This window comes from Etheostoma cragini, chromosome 3, assembly GCF_013103735.1.
Source record: "Etheostoma cragini isolate CJK2018 chromosome 3, CSU_Ecrag_1.0, whole genome shotgun sequence".
Classification (NCBI taxonomy): Eukaryota; Metazoa; Chordata; class Actinopteri; order Perciformes; family Percidae; genus Etheostoma; species Etheostoma cragini.
This window is the reverse complement of record NC_048409.1, coordinates 2,018,171-2,039,587: the sequence shown is the minus strand read 5'-3', so window position 1 is coordinate 2,039,587 and position 21,417 is coordinate 2,018,171. Positions and strand designations below refer to the sequence as shown.

General features: G+C 42.4%; 2 protein-coding genes across 2 annotated transcripts in view; both read right to left on the bottom strand.

Moving 5' to 3' along the window:
- The window catches only part of LOC117938493, a 24,262-nt gene extending 7,317 nt beyond the window's left edge, over window positions 1–16,945 (bottom strand). The window contains exon 1 of the mRNA XM_034863147.1: window positions 16,939–16,945. The gene's annotated coding sequence lies outside the window, so the exon portion shown is untranslated. The remainder of the gene's footprint in view (window positions 1–16,938) is intronic.
- On the bottom strand, window positions 2,551–21,417 carry LOC117938474 (mediator of RNA polymerase II transcription subunit 13-like). The gene is made up of 30 exons (XM_034863107.1): window positions 20,540–21,417; window positions 19,560–19,794; window positions 18,289–18,457; window positions 16,170–16,315; window positions 15,169–15,366; window positions 14,309–14,503; window positions 14,040–14,196; window positions 13,834–13,941; window positions 13,031–13,741; window positions 12,707–12,920; window positions 12,158–12,185; window positions 11,921–12,042; window positions 11,692–11,782; window positions 11,403–11,599; window positions 11,111–11,310; window positions 9,548–10,422; window positions 9,255–9,422; window positions 8,916–9,139; window positions 8,595–8,790; window positions 8,122–8,488; window positions 7,124–7,340; window positions 6,003–6,194; window positions 5,644–5,867; window positions 5,374–5,516; window positions 5,110–5,268; window positions 4,824–5,006; window positions 4,538–4,683; window positions 4,001–4,165; window positions 3,594–3,694; window positions 2,551–3,486 (listed from the first exon to the last, which is right to left on the bottom strand). The coding sequence occupies exons 1-30, from the start codon at window positions 20,603–20,605 to the stop codon at window positions 3,354–3,356; spliced, it is 6,330 nt and encodes a 2,109-aa protein (XP_034718998.1). The 5' UTR covers window positions 20,606–21,417; the 3' UTR covers window positions 2,551–3,353.

Sequence of the window (21,417 nt, the reverse complement as noted above, 5' to 3'; positions counted from 1 at the left end):
ACTACTATAGCTTAAATGTTTGGCTTTCTTGATTAAATGCTTTAAAACAGATTCTTTGAGTTCTCGATCTGGCTTAAGCTCATTGTCCTGAATCACCCCAGACGAATTGGGCTACCCTTCAATTGGATCCCATTAAGCAGAATATAAGACGGTAATTGGATGAGGACATGTTCTTCTTGATTAGCTAATTCCATTCTCACTAACCATCCAAATCCTGTTAGTATGGGCAGGAACAGTGTTCACCCGTCCACGACCCATTACCCCCTAAAACCCACAATCCACTTATGTGCTAAGACTTATAAAAAACAGTTTCTTCAACAATAAGTTAATGTAGACTCATTTTGGGTATACTCATTTTTTAAATGTTGTATAATAATAATAATACTGTATCCGTAGTATGATCTTGCAAATGTGAAGTGGTAAGTGGCTTCTGAAGAAGCGGATGCCAAGACAGGACCGCCCAGTGTTTACTCAACCATCATTGGTTGACAGATTCAACCATTTTAAAACCATTATTCCTTGTAAGTCTCTATAGTAAGTTTTAAGAGGAGGATTCTTTTTTCAGAGTCTGGCATATGTTTCTGCTTATTGTTGTGCTGAATTGAAAATGGATCCCTTCCATAGCATGATCGCTTTATGTCTTTATCCATATTTCAAATATAAAATGTAATACATCTGTATAATTCAGCATAGAACATGTTCTGTCACTACGCTGAGCTTAAGAATCTGCCAGGGTAAAAGGGGAACATCACTGATTGTACATGTGAAAGTCAATTTACTGCAAGGGGAGCACTGCATTCTGGGAGGACGTTTTTCCCAGATGGACCCTGAGAGAATTACTTAAATTATCCTACATATTTTAAACCTCATGTTTACCTCTGGTCTAATATCCAACTGTAATTCCCCAAAATAAAATGATTGATTCCGCACAACGGTCTTTGGCAAGTACAAATCTCTACTTTCATCAATTTTGGGGCGTCCTATTCAATTTTATAGCATTTGAAGAAAAAAATTGAAGTGGTTTCAAAATAGTATTGAGTAAAAGTTGACATATTCCAGTCTGCGATTATCATCAACATTCATTACTTTAATTTTAGTCTAAATAATTTCTAATATCTGTTTGTTTAACTCAAACATAAGGTAAAATTTCCTATGAATGAGGTTTATTGACCATACATTCCAAATATAACTGTAAAACTAGTGTTAATAAGTCAGTGTTACGTAGTGTTAAATGTAAAAAAAAAAAAGTGACAAACATTGAAAAACAATCGTGAAAAGTGTTTAAAAAAAGAGACAAAACATTTTGTTAAAAAGTGTTTTTCAAATTTGACAAGACGACAACACGAGGGTTAAGTAATTCTTTACTTGGAGACTAAAAATGTTTAGCAGAAAGCCTGGGTCATGACACTTGAAAGGCATGAAATGAATGCGCCCAAAGTATGTGCCGGTAAGAGTTAAGTGTTTGCAATGTATATTGCAAATGAGATGTACTGAAAAAAGTCAATATGCACACAAAAAATGTAGTATGGATGTACAATACTTTTCCATTTACAAATAAATACAATTCACCGCTGTGATAGATGTGATAGACACACACACACATATCCCCAGGTGCAAGCCTATCGCTGACACCTCACAGAGCAATCCTGATATGGATAGAGAAATCCATGAACTACTATGTAGTAACCCTAGAATTCTATATATATACCTAAAGTGAAAAGAGTTTGTTTTTGTGTGTCTTTATTTCTTATATAGATGGAGAGGTCCATGTGCTGCTAACCACCCTAAAGAGGGAAGGGAAGCCAGAAGGGATCTATGCCACAAGGTGCGGGAGATTCCACACAAGGGAAGCCAGCACACAGAAGGTGCCAGAAGCAGTTACTGCCAGAGGAATTGTCCCTCGAGCAGCCACGTTCCTCATACTTAGCACAGGCGGAGTTGCTCTCATCCTTGAATGACGAAGCAAGAGGATCACCTGAGTGTTCTGTTGATTCTAATACAGAGAAGTATCCTTCTCTTTCACACACTAATCACAGTGTGTTGCCTCTGGAGGACAAAGAAACGGAAAAGGACGATTTATTGAGTTTGATACGGTGGTCCAGAGTTATCCCAAACTAAGACGGTTCAGTTGTCATCTCTTTAGTTAATGTGTTGCTAAAGTAATCAGTTAGAACTGGAAATGGAGGTGAGGTCTATGGAAAGGGTTTTAAAATGTATTCATCCCACTTTTGATTACCGCGTGTATCCCGAAATGATCCAAATATCTCTTCCAACACTGATTATCAGTAGAGAGTACATTATCCATATAGTTAGTTTGTAGTACAGAATTGGTGCACCAGGCAAGGAAGATTATTGAAGGTGTGGGATTTTGAGTTTTTGGAGCTTGAGCCACAAAACTTCATCTCTTATTTTTTATATATATATCTATATATATATCTCTATATATCTATATATATATATATATATATCTCTATATATCTATATATATATATATATATCTCCAAAGCTGTGACAAACATGTTAAAAACTAGTCATCAAGAACAAAGAGGGTAAGGTAGACGCACTTTATTCCTAAAACAGAAGCTGCACCATCAGTAGCGGCACACAATTATATGTACACATATACACACGCAATTACCTAAATCTGTTATATAAAATATATAATCTGACAATGTACCTTTTTAATTCCTCTTCAGAGCTCATTGAGTTACTGTGCGAGAGACTCTGGAGCCAAAGCAGACAGAGAGGTAAGTCTCCTCCACTCATTGGGTGGGACTCAAATGCCCAGGCCAGCTTTTACTTCATTTTTACAGCATGGCAATAAAAAGGTCTGTACCCTTTGTAAAAATAATATTCTAAAAGCAATCTACAGCAAATTCCTTGAACAGGTTTTTCCGTGTTGTAATTGAGAAAATTACACTTTTTAAACCAATTCCTTTACAGTGAGATGTACACACCCTCTAGGATTTGTAATATATAAAAGATATTAAGCATTAAAAATTCCACATTTAAAAACTTACAATAAATAATATATGCAGGCATTTCATTAGGATAAAATTTCATAGATTGCAATCTACAGTCATTAAAAAGAATTTATTCTCCTTTATGAAACGTCCCTTGATCTTCCAAAATGCGAAAATGGATTCTTGGCATCTGATTGATTGATTGGAAACTTGTAGTCAGTCAGTGTTGTGTGAGATACACCAGGGAGGAGGAAGAGGAAAGATGCTTCCTCCACATTTGCCCTGATGGAGTGTGAGGTCCTTTGAGTGTCGGGGATCCTTCGTTGTTACTCCACGATACGCCTGAGCGAGCCATCCAATCAAATCTCAGCAGTTTGATCCTATTAGAGTTCAGAGCATGTTCATGATAAAGTTGTACATCTGGGTGAGCACCACAAAGTGAACAGGCAGACAGGAGCGTCGGTCCTGGGTCGCAGGGTCACATGTCAGCCAGGAGAGGGCGTTGTATTGCTCTAGAACAAATCTATTAAGTAGAGGGCAGAAACAGCTGTTAATTCATGTCCCACACCACTCTTTTTATTTTAACCTGCAGTTCTTCACTTGTACAGACTCTTCTGATGGATAGCTTACCTGAGCACATCAGAGGTGTGGTTGGAGTCCAGTGGGTGGGAGTGTTTACTGTGCAGGAGCTCATCTGATTGGACAGAAGACACGTGCAGGTGCAGAGAGGCCTGAAAATAAATAAATAGATGGAGACACAAATGGAATCCAAGTCTTTAGATTCATATGTGCTTGTTGGTGATTCAGAGTTAGAGTTACAAAGTTAGATAAATCATGTAGTCATGCAAAAATACCAACGATTATCTGGGTCCTGTTTGGAAAGTGAAAATATCTTAAAATTTTGGACATTTTTAGATGTCACATTTAAATTTGGTTAAGTGTAATGGGCATTATTCTGTATAACCAGCCGATAAATAAAGCGTTAGTTGTAGCCCTACTTTAATGTGACTGACTCCAATGTTCTAGTGCTAATGTACCTTGAGGAAGAGTGGGCACTGGTTCTGGGCTTGAGGGCAGGCAGACCAGAACCAGTCAGGCAGTGGTCCAGCCTTGGCTGTGGAGACAAAGTAGCCCAGCGCCATCGGCTGCTGCAAGATGTTCAGGGCCTCCTCATGGGACTCCATACGGTCGGCACTCTGGCCCTGCGAGACAACGTTGATGAAATGAATCAACTGAGCAAGACTCGTTTTCTACAACATAAGCCAGTAAGTGTATTTCATGTTGTTTATGCCCTGTTTATAAACTTCAGGCTTCATCTACAGGTAACACGTAAAACATTTTAAAATTCCCTTGGCTCAGTAGATGATGCAAGAATGAAGAGACAATGGACACTAAATTGTACTCTTATAAATTTGAGGGTAAAAACAAACAAACAGAGAAAAGATGAAACTTGGACAAAACAAACTGCCTTGGTTCTTCATAGCAGGCATGCAGGTAAATTATCTTTCTGGTGTGCAATAAACATTTAAAATTAACTTTTGTTTCATCATTTAGTTACAAAAAAGGCGACAGACCTTGTTCCCATCTCCTCCCTGGTGGTAGTGGGAGCCAGGGGAGTGAACAGGCGAGGTTGTGGGGGAGTTGGGTAAGATGTTGATGAGGTCTGGATCCACCATGTCGTTGTCAAACAGGTCAAAGATGCCCATTCCATCAGATCCATCTGCAGAGCAAAAAAAAACAAACATACCCAGAGTTAAGAATACTATTTGCAACATTCAGGAATCAGCATCTCTTGATGACAAGCAAGATGATGTTGAAGTGATGCATTTGTTTCGAGGCCTTGTCAGCTGCAGAACGTACCGGGATTTATGGGATTGAAGTTGATGTCAATGGGCTCTGGAGCGTTAGTGTTGACCTGCACCATGGCTGAGGTGGGAAACACAAGGATGTGTGTGCAGGATGTGTCCTGAGGTGTGCTCAGCTGCGATGTCTGCATGTTGAGTGTGGTGCTTCGGCCAAACACTGAACCTGTTGACACAGAATCTGTAGAGACGAGACAATCAGATTTAGAGTCAGCGTGAGAACTCAAACGTATTTGGGCTCTCTGTTACAAAGTCTAAATTAATGTGTTTCTCTTTTCTTTTACCTGGCATGATGACAAAGGAACCCTGGGGCTCCATGGCAACCAGACAGGCGCTAAGGATGCTGGGAGTGTCAGCAGCAGAGATGCCACACAGCCTACACGTCTCCTTTAAACGTTTACTAAGAGACTGCAAGTTCCTCCTGCTCAGCAGAATACTCCAGTCTTAACGAGGATGAGATAAGAGCTCATTATTGTGTGTTCATGTAGGAATACAAGCCGCATAACACCTTCTACAAAAATTGCGGGTGTTTGTGTGTGTTTGTGTACCTCTCAGCTCGCCGTGGCCCATTCTACCCAGCCGTCCAATGACCACCCTCCACGGCAGCGATGTCACCTGCACCAGGCCGAGACACCACTCCCAAAGCTTTTGCAAGCCCACTCGCCTGGCTGAGCCCTTTTTCCTGCGAGCCCTGTAACAGACACACCACATTACTACTTTAAATACAGACGCAACTTTATCCATAACTGAACTAGCAACCCTGTTGAAATGAGGCATGTTTTTTTTTTTTTTTTTTTTCTGTTTACGATTGCACATACCGATTGGGTACATCAATACTAATGATGCAGGTCTCCAGCAGTTCTCCATGTTGGTCAGTGCAGGAGGCCAGCAGCCAGCGCTGGTCATGGGACAGACAGTAGCCAACAAACAGGACATTGTACTTCTGGGAGGCCTCGCCAAACGTCTCCCCGAGCTCGGTCTGCTTGTCTTTCACAGGAGCCAAAATGAAGGGCGGTGTATACAGACGCAAACACTCGGGCCTCTGCGCAGAAGGAAAACTTGTTAGATTAAAAGAGAAACAACAGAGTACACCACAGCCCAATGCCAGACTTGTGTTTCTGACTTCCTTCCCCAGCAATCACACCAGTGTCAGATGTGCAGCCAGAGTGATTGTTACCTCTGGGTTCTTGAGTGCCATGTCGATGGCAAGACCAGGGCCAAAGCCCGTCAGAGCCTTGAAGTTAGTGGAGTTGGGCAGAGGCCGACGACACTGAGTGAACACTGAGAAGGCCAGCGACTTAAGGTGCTGGCCGTAGAGGTGACGCTCTCCACTGCGCACCGGCTGCAGCAGATACTGGCAGGGAACAATCTGACAAGAAGAAAAAAAAGCAACAGTGGTGCTTCAGAAAGAGTTGAGTATGTGCCGTTTTCATTCAGGCATTCTCGATGTAAACATCACTTGTAGCTCTTTGCTAACTTTTAGTTTTCAGTAATTTTGGTTAGTTTGCTTTTGAAAAGCTGATGGAAAACTCTGGCTTGCATCAAATAAGGTACCTCAGTTCTTGCTTACTGCAAAGTGAGAAATAAAAAAAGTTATATACTAAACTAAATAAAATGCTTAATTGGCCATTTTGGTTTGTGAAAACATAGTTTTAGTTTATAACGTGTTCCAGTTTGTCTAGATTCAATGAAATTATTCGGCTTCATCCAAGCAGGTACATGTCATTTTTCATTGAGTAAAATGCCCTTTACACATAACTAAACGCATGGCATGTGCATACTAACTTAACAACAATTAGTGAAAATCAAATACTTAAGATGCATTATATTATGACAGTATTAAATAAAATGCAATACACAGTAACTAACTAGTAGAAGGACATCATTGGCTCTATTCTACCATTGCTGCACTAAAAAGTAATGCTAGAAGTATTAGCACAGTCACACCTCTAGTGTTTCAAAATCCCCTCTGGCACGGTGATGCAACATTAGACGCTATATGACAGGTGTGGCAGTTGCCACCTCAATTAATGTCCGCTAATGAGTCCCCTACTGCTTCTCCCCTCCTGTTGTGCCTGCTGGTAACCTGCTCTGCTGAAACTAAACTGAATGGGAGCAAATTAGTTAAACTAAGGGTGACATCAATCACAGATAATCAGCAGACTCCTGTGACAGAGACAACTGACTGTGTGATGATCTTAATGTGTCCATATAGTAACACTATTCCACACCTTTACTCAGTCAACTAAAACAGAAATAAAACCATCAAAACTTTGGGATTGTACTGTTGGCCTGTACCTGTACTGAGACAGCGTTTCTGATGTATGCAGGCAGGAACTGGAGCATCTCCATGTAGCAGCGGAGTAGGCCCAGTGTGTAGGCGCTGGAGTGGACCTCTCTGACGGCGTCTTCGTAGCTGAAGGGGTCGACGATATACACCACAATGGCAGGGGGGTAAGACACAGCGTGGGATTCTCCGTCAGTCGGCTTCCCCACTTTGTCTCTTTCCATTGTGCTGTTAATAAAAAAAGGCACATCATGATTAAGATATCAGTCCTAAAAAAACACAGGGGATATAATCTAAACACTTTAACAAACAGAAAAAGAAACTGTCAAATAAGCTAAATGACTAAATACTATGCTGACCAACAGACAGCTGTTTGTTTTGAGTGTAGGAGCAGCGCTGTCAACGGAGTGGACACTGCGGAAGAGACTGTTAGAACACGTTACTTAGTAAGCCTGCTTCCTTTTCATGGTTGTACATAGAACTTTTGGGCCTAACTTTATTTTCCCTCTTTTGTAACAATCCACAGACAGAGAAGAAACGAAAGGAGGGGGTTAAGGGACAGTTAGTCTCGCGTTGCGGAGGATGGTCTGGCTAGTCCAAACAGCATTCTGGGATGGGAGAAAAACATGCTCTAGTTTATTGGCATTTCTTTAAACCAATCAGAATTGTCTTGGGCGGGGCTAAGCTTTGGACACAACTACTCAAAAGTAGTTTTCCACAGAAAAGTGAGATTGACGGTAGAATCAGGCTCCATAGATCAAATTGTTAAATAGTCAACTATTTGGGGTCACCTTTAGACTACACTATTAACAACAACTAATGGTGGATACTGAGATATGAAATGTTTCATAAGAAAAATTAGAGCATTTCTATAAACGGAATGCATCTCATGGGGGAGGGAGTGTCAGCTTTGTAAGTAAGAAGTATAAAAAAAAAACAACTTTTCAGCAACAACAAAATTGAATCTCTCCGTCTGGATTATTAATTGACTCTCATTGTGGTAACCTACCTCTCTGGCGACTCAGTGGGCCCTTGAGGCTGATTGGCAGAGGGTCCGTTTTCTGCCAATCCCCCTGCAACCTGTGAGTTTGACTGGGGCCCATTCTGGGACGTGCCGCCCTGCAAGCCTGCTGTACCAAACGGTGAATAAGAGCTTGGCTTAGCTGGGGCCATTCCCGCAATAGTTTGGGAGCCTGAGGAGGAAGAGGGAGTGGTGCTGTTGACCGGGGCCGGCTGGGCAGAGCTGGTGCTGGTAGTGTTGGTGCTCTGGGGTCCTGAGGAGGCGCTGGAGGTCTGGAAGGAGGAGGAGGAGGCAACAACCGGGCTGCGCTGGGACAATAGGGAGCTATCCAAAGACTGCTCTGACAGGTATGGAGCTAAAAGAGGTGACAAGGTAAAAAGAAAACCATTAGCCGTCATTCTTTTAAAAACATCTTAGCTTCCTAATTTGGGGTTTTACAGATTAATGAGTAAAGATGTTACCTAGATCATAGCGGCACACTTGAGCAAAGAGTTTGAGCTTATTAAAGGCTTCATTGTTTCCGTCTCTGGCAGCCATCTTAAGGAACCAGTCACTAAGGGGCTGCTCGGCCATGCTCTTGCCTTCTGTGGTGCCAACTTTCAATACGCCCTCTGGGTGACTCTTACAGATGGGCCTGTGTTGCCCAAGCTGGCATGCCTGTCGACAAAAAGGGAGTGAATGCAAAAATGAAACAGTGTGAATCACTTCATGAGAGCATGAATAAGGTTTTCATGGGGCATGTCAGTACAAGAAGAATGAGTTTCATCCTGCCAGGTGCTTACCTCATATATAGTACTAAGATCTTTGAAGAAGGACTTCGCCCCGCGGAGCAGAGCTTCATTTTCTGGGCAGATAACAACATATCCCACATCTCTCTGGGAACCAAAAGGATCCAAAAGAAGCTTCTCCCAGTAGGGCAACCCAAAAGGTGACAGCACCACAAAATCATACTCATACCCAACCAAAAAAGTGGGGATGGGCAGGGGCTCAGGAGACTCATCTGTACCTGTAGTCCAAAGAAAAGGTTTCATCTTTTTTTCAACAACCACACTATTTCCAAAAAAGATCTCTAAATGTGTAAGAGATAAGATCGAGTAGGTACAAAAACACCTTTCACGTACCATATGATCCCCTCCCAGCCATCTTGTGGAACTGTTGCCAAGTGAGCGGTCCCTGAACGCCCCAGGAGCGCACACTCCTCTTCTTCTGAATGGTGTCCTGCAGCACAGGCTGGAGGGACAACAACACCCGCAGGACATCCTGAGAGAATAGCTTGCTCATGTCTGCTGCTACAAAAAGGAAAAACAGCAAAGAGAAAAAAAGTTATTTTAACGTGTAAAGTTAGGAATAAAAAAAAAAAAAGGGGCAAAAATAAGCTTGTACTAAGAAGAAATGGTGATACAAAAATACATACATTTGCATTTTGGCCACTGATGAAGACAGGTGCTTTTCACTAGTGTTTCATCTACTTTGCCTCCTGACATATTGTCCATGAACTGCCTGCCATGCTCCAGTGCCATGTAGCAGTCATTATAACAGTCTCTCTCTTCCACCCTCAGAAATGAACTGGGGGCAGAGCTCTGCTTGGGGTACTCCACACCCGCCATCGGGGCAAAAGGGTTGGTGCACTGGTCCTGCAGGAGCAGGATTAGCTCATCCGGAGGTTTCTCTGTCAGGCTGCCAGCCTTGTGCGTTGTGGAAGCTCGCAGCTCTTCGAAACACCGCTCAGTGTCCCGACTAGCGTCCGAGCCCCGTACCACCACGTCTAGCTCGTCCTCCAGAAACAGCCCGGCCAATTGGCCAAAGCGGCGATTGGTGACGGCGCTGAAGCCGCAAGTGCAGGGGTACTGGGCCTCGCCGTTGTCCTTGAGGTACACGCCTACGTCCGCTCCTCGGATGTTCATGTTGCAGACGCACACGCAGCAACTGTCAAAGTTGCAGTCCTTGAAGAGGTTCATGACTGACTCAGAGAGTATGAGGGTGACGTAGAGACTGTGAGCCTCGGGGATGGAAGGTACGGTGGCCGGCTCAACGGAGCTGAGTGGTCGGCAGGTGGACGCAGTGGAGGCGGGGGAGTAAAGGTCAGAGTTGTCATACTTAAGCGAGCCCTGGACGCTCGATGGGCCGCGGGGAGTCCGTGGAGTGCGTGGCGTGCGAGGCGTGGGCACAGAGAACCGTGGTGTAGCTGGGGATGGCAGGATGCCTGTGCCGCTGTTGCTGGGAGGGGCACTGCTGGACATGAAGGGTGTGTAGGTCTGGCTGTAGTCTTGCTCCACACTGGGGACATTACTGTTACACACAGAGAAACAAGGAGTCAAATTTAGTTTTAATCTTTCTTCCAGTATATTTTCTACTTTAAAAAGAAATCATAAATGCCATTTCCAGACTCTATTCTTTATTTTTTGTTGGATTTAAAGATTTTCAACAAGTATTCAGCATCAACTATCATTTTAGGCTTGAGTTTGGCTGGAGACACAATAATTCTCCTTGAATGTTCTAATAACTGTTTTTTTAAATTTTAACAAACAAAATTTCTTTATTAAATTACCAATCCAATACTATCAGACAGTAGCTTGTAGTAGTAGTAGTAGTTTTAGATTGTCAACAATAAACTTTGATGGCAAATCACTTTGTTAGTTGGTTAAAATGATATAAGAAAACTGAACTGTTATTAAGTAATTCTGCATGATCCAATGTGCAGCTGTTATGTCAGTAGCATTTAAAACCAAATGCCATATGAATATCTGTGGCTGAACTAAATGTTCTATAAAATCATAGGATGAGGCCAGAAGTTTAAAAGCTAGTTGCTGTTACGGTCGAGAATCTGATTATCAATGCAACTATTTTTTTATGTATTTTTCCCTGCTTGATTTAAAAAATATATACATTTAAATCAGAGTTTGTTAGATTTTTACATAAATTGTATTTGTCACAAACAAGTTTTCACTGACCTACTGTTAACACTAAATTCACCAACCTGTCTTTGGTGAGGAGATTGACATTCGTTACTGGGGGTATCAGTTCCATTTTGCCCATGGTCCAGCTGGGCGTGTACACACAGTCTTCTGGCACTTTGATAGGCAACATACACTGGCTGGGTAGCATCTTCAGGGGTGCGTACATGGAACAGCCGATTAACAACCGACACGTCTCTGGCTTGTATACAAAGGAGAAGTCCTAAAAACAACAAAGAAATTGAAAATGGTGAACAATGATGTAGCTACATTTCCCACTTGCTTTATGGTCGGCGGGTGTGTGAAATGGCATACCTTTACTTTGGATGGCTTCGGGCTGCAGAGTCCCTCCTCCACCTCCATCTTGAAGTGGTTGTTGAGCTGGCTGCCGTCCAACAGGGTGAGGCCTGTCCCTGCTTCCATGCTATCCTTGCTCCCGGAGTTCATTGGGGAGTAACCCTGCTGCTCCAGGGAGGGCGGGGTGGGAAACATCTGGTGCAGGTCTGCTGAGCCTAGAGGAAAAAATGAAAAGACATTATTCATCTTTAAACATGGGTAAAAACATTACAATCCAAAATGATTAACTGAAGCGCAGTCTCCTTACTTATGGAGGACAGGGGGTCCAATGTGGCTGCTTTATTGTCTTTACAGCCAAACTTGTCTTCTGTTCCAGCTCCAGCTCTTTTGGATCCAGGCTGTGCAGACGGGGAAAAACTGAACTCAATACGTCTTCAACAAGCCTTACAGACCCGACTCAAGCGCATCAGAACTCTGAAGAGTAAGATGTTAAACTTGCAACTAACAATTTTCTTTCACCATAATGATGCTCTTACCGCTAGCTCATCTTCATCTGAATTGAAGATTTTATCCAGGTCGCTGTAGGACACAGCCAAGTCGTTCTCGTGGATAAGGCTGGTGGAGGCTAAAGGTTTACTGCCTGATGGACCCTGACCATCTGCACCACAAAATAAATTGGAGAGGAGACCTTGGATAAGACGCCAAACTCCAAACATTAAATTGAATTAAATGTCAAACCTAGCGACCAAACCAACAAGAAAAAGTATTCTCACCGTCTGCTGTTCCAGCTCCTTCGTCCACCTGGGCCAAAAAAAGAAACAGATTGCAGGTGTTATTGTAATGTTGTAGGACAACCATTACATCACTTTACAGTAGATGTATCAGGGAAACCTGCACAGAATGCTCTAATTATTTAGAGCATTGTATTATATCTGAACCAGGAATTTGGAGTTATCGCTCAAAGAAATATACAGTACATAAATCTAAAAAAGAATACTGGTAAAGCTGGGGATTGTTTGGAAATCTGTCAATACTAGAAGGACATGACATATACCCAAGTTTCAGTACTGATACCAAAATGATGACACTTTTTCCAGTACCTTAATCATTTAAGGAATACAAAATATTTTCCTACACAAATTGTTTTTTTATTTGACAAAAGAACCCAAACTTCTCACATCTTAATTGCTGTCTATAAACCAACACATCTTGGTCAGTGTCAATAAAGTAGTAGGGTTCAACTTACGTTGTCACACACACAGACACACACGCACACGCACACGCACGTTACTCCGGGCTCTCAATTGGGTATATCATCCCACCTTGTGTTTCTTTCCCTCTCTCTCTGATCCAGACTTGTCCTTCTTCTCTGTGAAGCTAAACTCATCATCTCCCTCTACGAAGGCGTAGGGGTCAGGCTCGTCACTGTGTTCTCCGTCTCCTGCGGCAGAGGCAAGATGGCTGTTTCTCCGCTGGGCATAAGTCTTAATCAGCTCCTGGGACACCTTCAGGGGGTACGCGGAGCCCGACATCAACCTGAGACAGAAGGTATTGTGAAGAGATGCTCAGACAGATGCAGGTATGCTGTTGAAATGAAAAGCTACATTTGTTTTCTAGCAGTTGAGGATTATTTATTAAACACTTACTCAGTGACAGACACAACACTTTCTGTTCCTCCGCCTCCCCCAGAATCCTCTCGTATTTTATCCACAGGTAGCTGGGGCGTCGAAAAGTGAGAGGCCTTCTTCCTGGGCAGGTTAAAATACTTCCAAGGGTTGTGGGTGGAGTCTTCATTGGGGTTGATGGCTGAACCCAAAAAGACGGTGGGTTCCAAGGTTTCACTGTAGGCCGGGGGGAAGGGCAGAGGCATGTTCTCCAGCTGAGCCCCCTCCGATGAGCCCTTCTGTGGCATCAGACAGGGCTCCACTGACGGCGGGTAGAACGGTTGGTGAATGGGCGTGGACGAGTTCTTCATGCCACTTGGAGTCATGTCACCTTCTACATGATCGCAGGGATGTGGGCTGAGTGGCGGGGGAGGCGGGGATCCGACGAGGTCTGCAGGGGGACCGTGTGTGTGCAGCGTAGGGGCTTTGGAGGACACTGTGTCCACGTGATGAAGGCTGGGATACGAGCCCTCCTCCTGTGATCTTAAACAAAGCCTCTGGGTCTGTGGTTCCAGGGTCGGCTCTTCGCTCACAGAGTTGCGGTGGTGGAATGGCGTCTGCGGCCTCTTCTGCTGCTTCTCCCCCTTTTCCAGCTTCTCGCCCAGCTTGTGCTTGGGGGCCGGCTGGGCAGGCTGGCCTGATGAAAGCGGGTGTCCTGAGGTGCTGCTGGATCGCTGTTTCTGATTCTTATGTCTGTGTAAAAAAACATAACGGTTTTGAGATACTTTCTTCTGATTGTTGACATACATCACGAGTCACTCGTGAATGCATTCTGTTCAACATACCTTGAGCAGGTGCAATGTGGCCTGTGAGTACACTCCACAAAGTCCCAAAGTCCAGTTTTGTCCGACTCCTCTTCACAGGTCCCATTGGTCAACATAGTAAACTTTCTCCTAATAAAAAGAAAAGCATTGACATTTCATCAGTCACCATGGAGGCTCTTTTTTGACTGACAATGGTAATTTTGCGTAAGAGATGACACTAAACATACTTGTTCCCTGTACGGTTTATGTTACACTCCTGCCACACAGACTCCACCATCTGGCTGGCCAGCCTGCGAGGGATTTTACCCCCATGAAGAGTGTTGTTAGAGCTGTAGCCATCCGAGGCAGAGGACAACTTGAGCCACCTCTGGGCAGGCTGATAATCTATAACGAAAGGTAAGACAAAAAAATTCCAATACCATTAGCATGCACTCTCTCAGAAATAAAGGCTGACCAATGTGTTTAATAATGGTCAATATGCTCCTCCTAGTCTTACCAGTCTGAGCCTCCTCTGGTGACGTTGGAGGAGTCAGAGTGACAGAGGACATGGCAGGATCCCTGTGAGCAGCCTGGCCCTGCTGAGCACCACACAGGCTTCCTGAGGTGTTGACTGAGCCCTGAGGGACCACAGGAGGGAGGTCCGATAGGGGGAGAAGCACCAGGCAGGAAGGGTAAACCATCCTCACTCCCGCTGCAACCAAACAAACACTGTTAAGTTCAAAAACTCCTAACCGCATGCAGAAATGAGTTGCACCACACTGCTAATTGATAAGTCACCATCTTCATTTGAGTTTAATCAAGAGTCTCTGGAAGGTTTTCATGGGCCAAATAATTGTTTCCAACATGCGTTTTCCTCATCAAAGAGTTTTGCTTTACTTTATGGTCATATTTATTATGTACAATGAATTTACAATATACAGAATTACTTGAGCATTTAAACAGAATATTGCTGCAGCTAAATCTTTTGTATTTTATTATATCTTTTCACCACTTGTGATTAAACCCACCGGGCAATTTCCGTAATTGTTGGTAGAAGTATCAAACAGGCGTGGAAAGCTGGAGGAAGCAAAAGTGAGACTTTCCTACATTTTTCAAACGCCTATGGTCTCTGTTGCAGCTGTGTGTTCATCTCCAATCCATCTTTTTTTTTTCAATTATTAAAAAAAGCACTACTTGTACTTATAAGATACATTATATTATTTGTCAACGAATCCCATGAAAGTTTCTCAAATCTTCCTGACTCTCCTACTCTGTCTGTACCACCCGAGACAAACATAGCATAACACTTAACCTCTTATCCTTGAACATTCAGCAACATGAAGTTCAACGCCTCATTCAAGCATTAGGATGTCTTACCAACAAGGACCTCCACAGCTGCCAGGGAGTCATCCTCCCAGTCCGTATCCTCCATCTTGTCTTCCTGGACCTCCTTAGGATTGGGGCTGATGGGATAGAATTGCCTCCACTCTTCTATAAGCTTCTGAGTAGGGTGGTCTGACATCTTAAAAGCCTGACCGGTGAGGGTCCCATTCAAGCCATACGGGCTCAAGATGACTGCAGGGCAGACAGGAGTCACAAAATGTACGTATGTAGTATTATGTAGTATTGATGAAAGAGTTCCTTATCGACTGACCACAAAGACTGGGGCACAGTGATATTCCCTCTGACAATTACCCTGAATACAGGAGCACCCCAAGGCGCTGTGCTCTTACCATCTAGTTCTCCCTATACATTAATGAAATGCAAATTATTAATTTATCCTGCCAATTGTATAAATATGCTGATGATATCATGAGCTTATGCAGACAGGGGACAGTCTACATATTTTCACCATATGTGCTTAAGTGAGGTAAAGAGAGTGCCCTTTTTATTAATGAAAGCAAGAATAAGGAGTTGTTATGAGTCACCACAATACAACAACTTTGTCACCTGTTTTGAATAAAGATCAGCCTGTTGTAGCAGTAGAGCAGTTTAAATATTTAGGAAACTTTCTTGATTGCAGTTTTAGTTTTACAGCCAAAAAATAATATTTTTTTTAAAGCAAGGTATTTAAATAGGAAATTGGATTAAAATGATACAATCAAGAATATGTTAGAGACTAATTAGATGTTGTGTTGAAAGTATTTGATCTTTTAAATATGAGCAAAATGGTATGGGCACTTGGGGACTAAGAAAAAAAATTACATTAGACTATACTATGATGTGTTGTAACCAACCTGTGAAGCCAAAGGCAAAATTTCCACATTGTTGGACAATTAGCACTATTATTATTATTAATAATAAACCCATTGGAAAATGCATTTAAAAAGACATCTAAAACTTTTTTTTACCATTGTGCACAGCTGGTGTGTTCCTACCTTGCAAGGGGCTGGAGCTCTGCTGGGCGAGGCTGAGATGCTCCTCGTTCAGGCGCTGAAGAGGTTGATGTTGAGCGATCTCCACACTAGTGCACACGTTGCTGTCGCCATGTACAAAGAAGGTGAATGCGCAGGACAGGTGCTCGCTGCAGGGTGAGTCAAAGATAGTAAAAAAAAAGCATTCAGCTGTTGAGAGATTTGTCGGCGAGCATAACCACTAACTTAAAAAACACTTGACTAAAGCTTCACTTTGCAGTCAGCATCTAATGCAACACCTAATGTAAAGCCCTGCAGACAATTGAAGTGATCAATGTACTCTCCCTCACTCATTGTGAAGGAATGCCTCAAGGGAGAGGAAAGGGTGGAGACAATGCAAGTACAATTCCTTGCAGTTTTGGCAATGATCCATAACATGCTTTTAGGTGACAACTGTTGCTTTAACATTCACAAATGGGCAGAGAACACAAAGGCCTGATAATATGTCCAGTCAGATGGTGCACACATAACACACTGCTTAAACACAGTTTCAACCTTTAGCAAACCTTCTTGCAAGGCACAGGCTAAATATGAGTCAACAATAAACATGGGAGATTATTATAGTCCTGAAATGTTAAAACAATATTCATATTTATTTTCTAACTACTGCTGGAAGGCCAGGCGGCTAAATGCACTAAAATAGTACTTGTTGACATGGTTGCTGTAAAACCACAGTGCACACTCAGCATTTTCCAAAGACTGCCCTGTTCACCAGCCAGAGAGGGCAGGCGACAGCCAGACTGCCAGACTCTTCTGTCAGAGGTGCTGCGCTGCTACACACACACGTACGTAGACATCTTTATGTAGAAACAGAAGCTACACACCAGCAAGCAAAAAATCGCCTCCTGTTCTATACCAACAACTCTTTTATATAAGCACTCTTTGACAAAGCGGCCACAGGGAACTGAGCCAAAGGGCTGTCCATCAAACACAAGTCAGCTTGCATCAACGCAGCTAAAAAGCAGAGGCTGAAATTACCTTGTCAGGGAAGTCCAGGATACACCAGCCCCCTCGTTCAAGTGCAAGGGGACTCTAAATCTATGTCACCACCCTTATGTGCAAGAGGCAAGGAACTACAGCTGTCCAATACCCCACTCTGAACCAGTAATTTATGTGCCGCTTATATTTCCACAACAACACAGACCAGCTTTACCTTACAGTTGGGAAAAGTGGGGGTGTGGACATAAAGCATACTCCGCAAGTGTTACCTTGCTATTAGCTTAAAAAGTCCGAACGGAAATAGAGATTATGCAACATGCTGGATGACTATTACTTGATGTGAAACTAAGTGGAAAATGTGTAACACTGATGATGTAATTAGAGAACTGTAATAATCCTGTCATACTGTGACTGAATTCTGGGAATCAAAACTTTCTCCAAACATTGCAGGACCTTGATGATTCCAAGCAACATGAAACTAGATGTAAATGCTTCAGTAATATGAGTTACAACTGTATAGGAATTCAATCAGAGAGCAGTCAACACTCTAGTGAGTCATGGTTACACTACTTACGGAAAGCCTGTGTGTATTTGTTCAAGCCATTTTTCTTTAAGAAAGATGATGTTCCATTCCCTTAAAACAGCAATAAACTTATTCCAACATAGTTGAAAACAATACAGCGGCAAGCACCATTTCTCCAGTTGAATCCCTAATGGGAATTTTAACAATTAAACCCTGTCAGAGGCCAGGAATTGTTACTGGAAGTTTAAAGCACGACTTCCATAACAATGAAGACATCTGCCCAGTGAGGTTTTCCACACATGTATAACACTAATCATTTTGCTTTACCACTTAAATAAGCATACAATGTTGCAGGCATGCTTCAATCACTGTTCCCAACAAATATGTCACACTTGACAGTAAATCCGCCTCTTCATAAAAAGACAACTATAACAGCCAAGCCCCACATGCCTCAACTCTTGACCAATCCTCCAATACCAAATACTGACTAATGTTCAGCACATGTAAAATTCATGAATTATGGATTTATGTGTGTTCATTCACATAGCAACTTAACAATGCCAGAGGTAAAAGATAACGCATCATAATGTTTTCGGTCTGCTGTTAAGAAGCGGGACAAACCTTTTATTAATGGTCTTCTCCTCCTTCTGGTATGGCTTAACAAACCACTTGCCGATGCGAACAAAGCCACGGTTCATGAGACAGCGCTCCAACAGGTTGTGGATGGCTTTGAACAGGAGCGTTCGACACTCGTAGGACAGGCCACTCTCCCACTCCCCATCCTCCTCACCTGAAACAAGGCAGATACATTTAAGAAGATATCAAAGAAACTTCTCTCCTTCATGATAAAGAAAACTGCGTCATGGTAATGTGTGTTGTTTTTTTGTTTTTTTTTTAACAAGTGACCATAGTAATAGCTAGGGCTGTGCAATTAATCAAAAGGAAATCGGTATTATGAATTTGGCTTCCAATGATCACAAAAACAGAATCGAGAAAAAATATTATTTAGCTCATTACGTTTTGCAAGTCAACGCTTATTTTCTCTTGTGTTCTGAAAGAAAAAATTAAGTTTAAATAGGATAAGTATTGAGGCAAATTTCAAAGTTGTATGTGTGTGTTTTTACAGTTGATTTAACTGTTTCCACTGTTTAAGTTCAATAGTTTCAACATCTTTTCAAAAGTCAATGAGTAATTGTGTTAACTTATCGCGTTTTCAATACTGACCAAAATAATCGTGATTATATTTTTTTCTATAATCTAGCAGCCCTAGTAATACCTAAAGTGACCAATTTAGACAGATGAAAGACATTTGATTTCAACACTCATCGTACTGGTTGTTATTATCCAATAATATGATCCAAAATAAAATAATTCAGCCCCTTGAGTGTTAAGATAAGATAAGCATTTTCTTTTACTAGATACATACAATGTCTCATCCAATGCTTCAATGAAAATCTAATCACAAACAAAACCCGCACACATTAACATCAATGACTTACGTGACGGAACATTTACTATTTTGATCGTACAAAGTTAAAAGTGAAAATTTCTGAGTTTGTTATACATGTGAAGCCTACTCATAGAATTTATTTTGGATGCTCTTCTGGACAAAAATATTTGATCATACTTAATGATTAAATATAAATTTCCATCTCCAAATTAAACCTTCCAAATGTATTTGCAGTTTATTTGCCCTCTCTGTCTCTAACCAATCTGTGCTGTCTTCAGGTAACACTTGACCCTCCTTGAGACAGAATACCTGGTCAGTGTGGCATAGTTTAGCGTTTGATGTACAGATATTTTTTGCTATTTACACTGGGGTCTGGGGGATAAAATTATATATTTTAGTGTGAGCAATTCTGATCAATATGGAGAAGTTCTTCAGCACTTACTTGAAAGCTCATTATGAATAAGCTCAGCAAAACTGGGGTCATCCCCCCACCAGAAAAGCCAGAGCTCTCTGCGACCCGGGGTGGGGTGCCTTCTCCACACACTTAGCACATCTGCCGCCAGGCATCGGCTGAAACTACACAGGATAGGGTCCTCTTCGGTCACAGGGAAAAGGATGGGCGAAGACGTGGGTCCTTGCCACACAAAACGTCGCCATTTGATTCCGGTCAAATCAGCCTAAAAAGAAAGGGAAAAATGTAAGAATCAACACACAACATAGCTGCACAGCATTAAGCCAGTAATCTGTTGTTGACTGCATAACTCGGAGTGTGTGTGTGTGTTTCTCTCTTCCTGCACACAGTGATATGAAGCTGAAGACTGCTGTCATACAGAAAATCACTTTGAATGAAAAAAGTTAAACACCCTAACCCTGCTGACATCTTGGAAAGTTTTGCAATACTTTGTACATGCGACACCACAATCATGCTTGAAAACATAACTGTCATGCATTAATTTACTCAGCAGTTATTTACTAGTTACGCACCATCAGATTAGTTGGTCTAATGTAGAACAGTTACTATGTGTCTTATTGATCGATGTGCATACCATTTAATATTGCAGTGGCAACTTTAATTTGTTTTTGACATGTTTTCAATAATTCGCCTGTCGGCTTTACCTGTTACCATCATGTAACTAACATTAATGCGAGTTGAGCATTTCTGTAACCAATGCAGCTTAAAGCAGCTAGCTATCATTGTATTTTCATGAGCAACTCTTCAATATAGTTCCTCTGCAGCATGTGCTGTCTCTATTATGAAAGTTAGCTAGCGTTAGATCACGACTTGTGAGTTGCAGGCCCGGTGCCTACACGCCAGTCTGCAACTGACGTTACAAAGCTTGTTGCCTGATTAGCCAAAATGGCTTTCTGGCCTCTCAGTAGCACAGCTAACGCTAGCTAGCGCAAAAGAGCAGAGAGTCTTACCAGGCAGAAGAGATTGGAGTGGCAGTCCTCCAAACTGGCCCCGTTTGGTACAAAGCACGAACTCATCCTTTCACTGCGTGGTTGTAACGTTAAAGTCCATTGTCTCAATCACCATCGGGGGCAATAGCTGATCCAGTTAACTCGCTGGCGAAGTGGGGTTCAGTTTTAATGATCCCGTTAAAGCGCTGACCAACTTGCTAGCTACAGCTAGCTACCGCTAGTCAACCAGACAACTTCTAGCCAGCGCTAGACACCACTAGCCCGGTAGCTAAGCTAACGTTAGACAGGCAGCCAGATAGCGTCAACTGTAAGCTTGTAGCTATTCGATTCATCAATCCTGTTTGAAATGTATTGTCTGAACTACTTAGCCGCAAGCCTGCTGCTACATTACCTTAACATTAAATAGTCAACGTTAACATGACCTGACCAAACTAAAACCCAACCCCAGAAAAGTTAGATACGCAATAGAAAAATACAAGCTCGAAAACTAAAAAACTTCACCCCAAAAGCTTAGTCCCTGGTGTGCTAATGCTAATACCAGCTAGCTGATCTGAAACAATTTCAAAGCAAAGGAACTCTCCCCTCCCCCTGGTCTCTCCTAGCCGACTAGCACAAAAGCTAACATACCAGAGCTCCAACGCTAGCTTGCTAGCTAAATAAAACAATTAGCTACACCGCCCTCATTTTCGCTAAAACCACCACAGGGCTCCGTCATAGTAAAACTAGTCTTCAAACGGATGAAATGCTAAATTAGCGAGACTACTCATCGGCTACTTTTCTCTGCCTGATCCATGGGTCCTGCAGATTTCCATTTTTTTCAGTTCATGGATTGAATTCTTTAATGGCGGCCAGGAGGACAACTCTGCCTCTCAACTCCT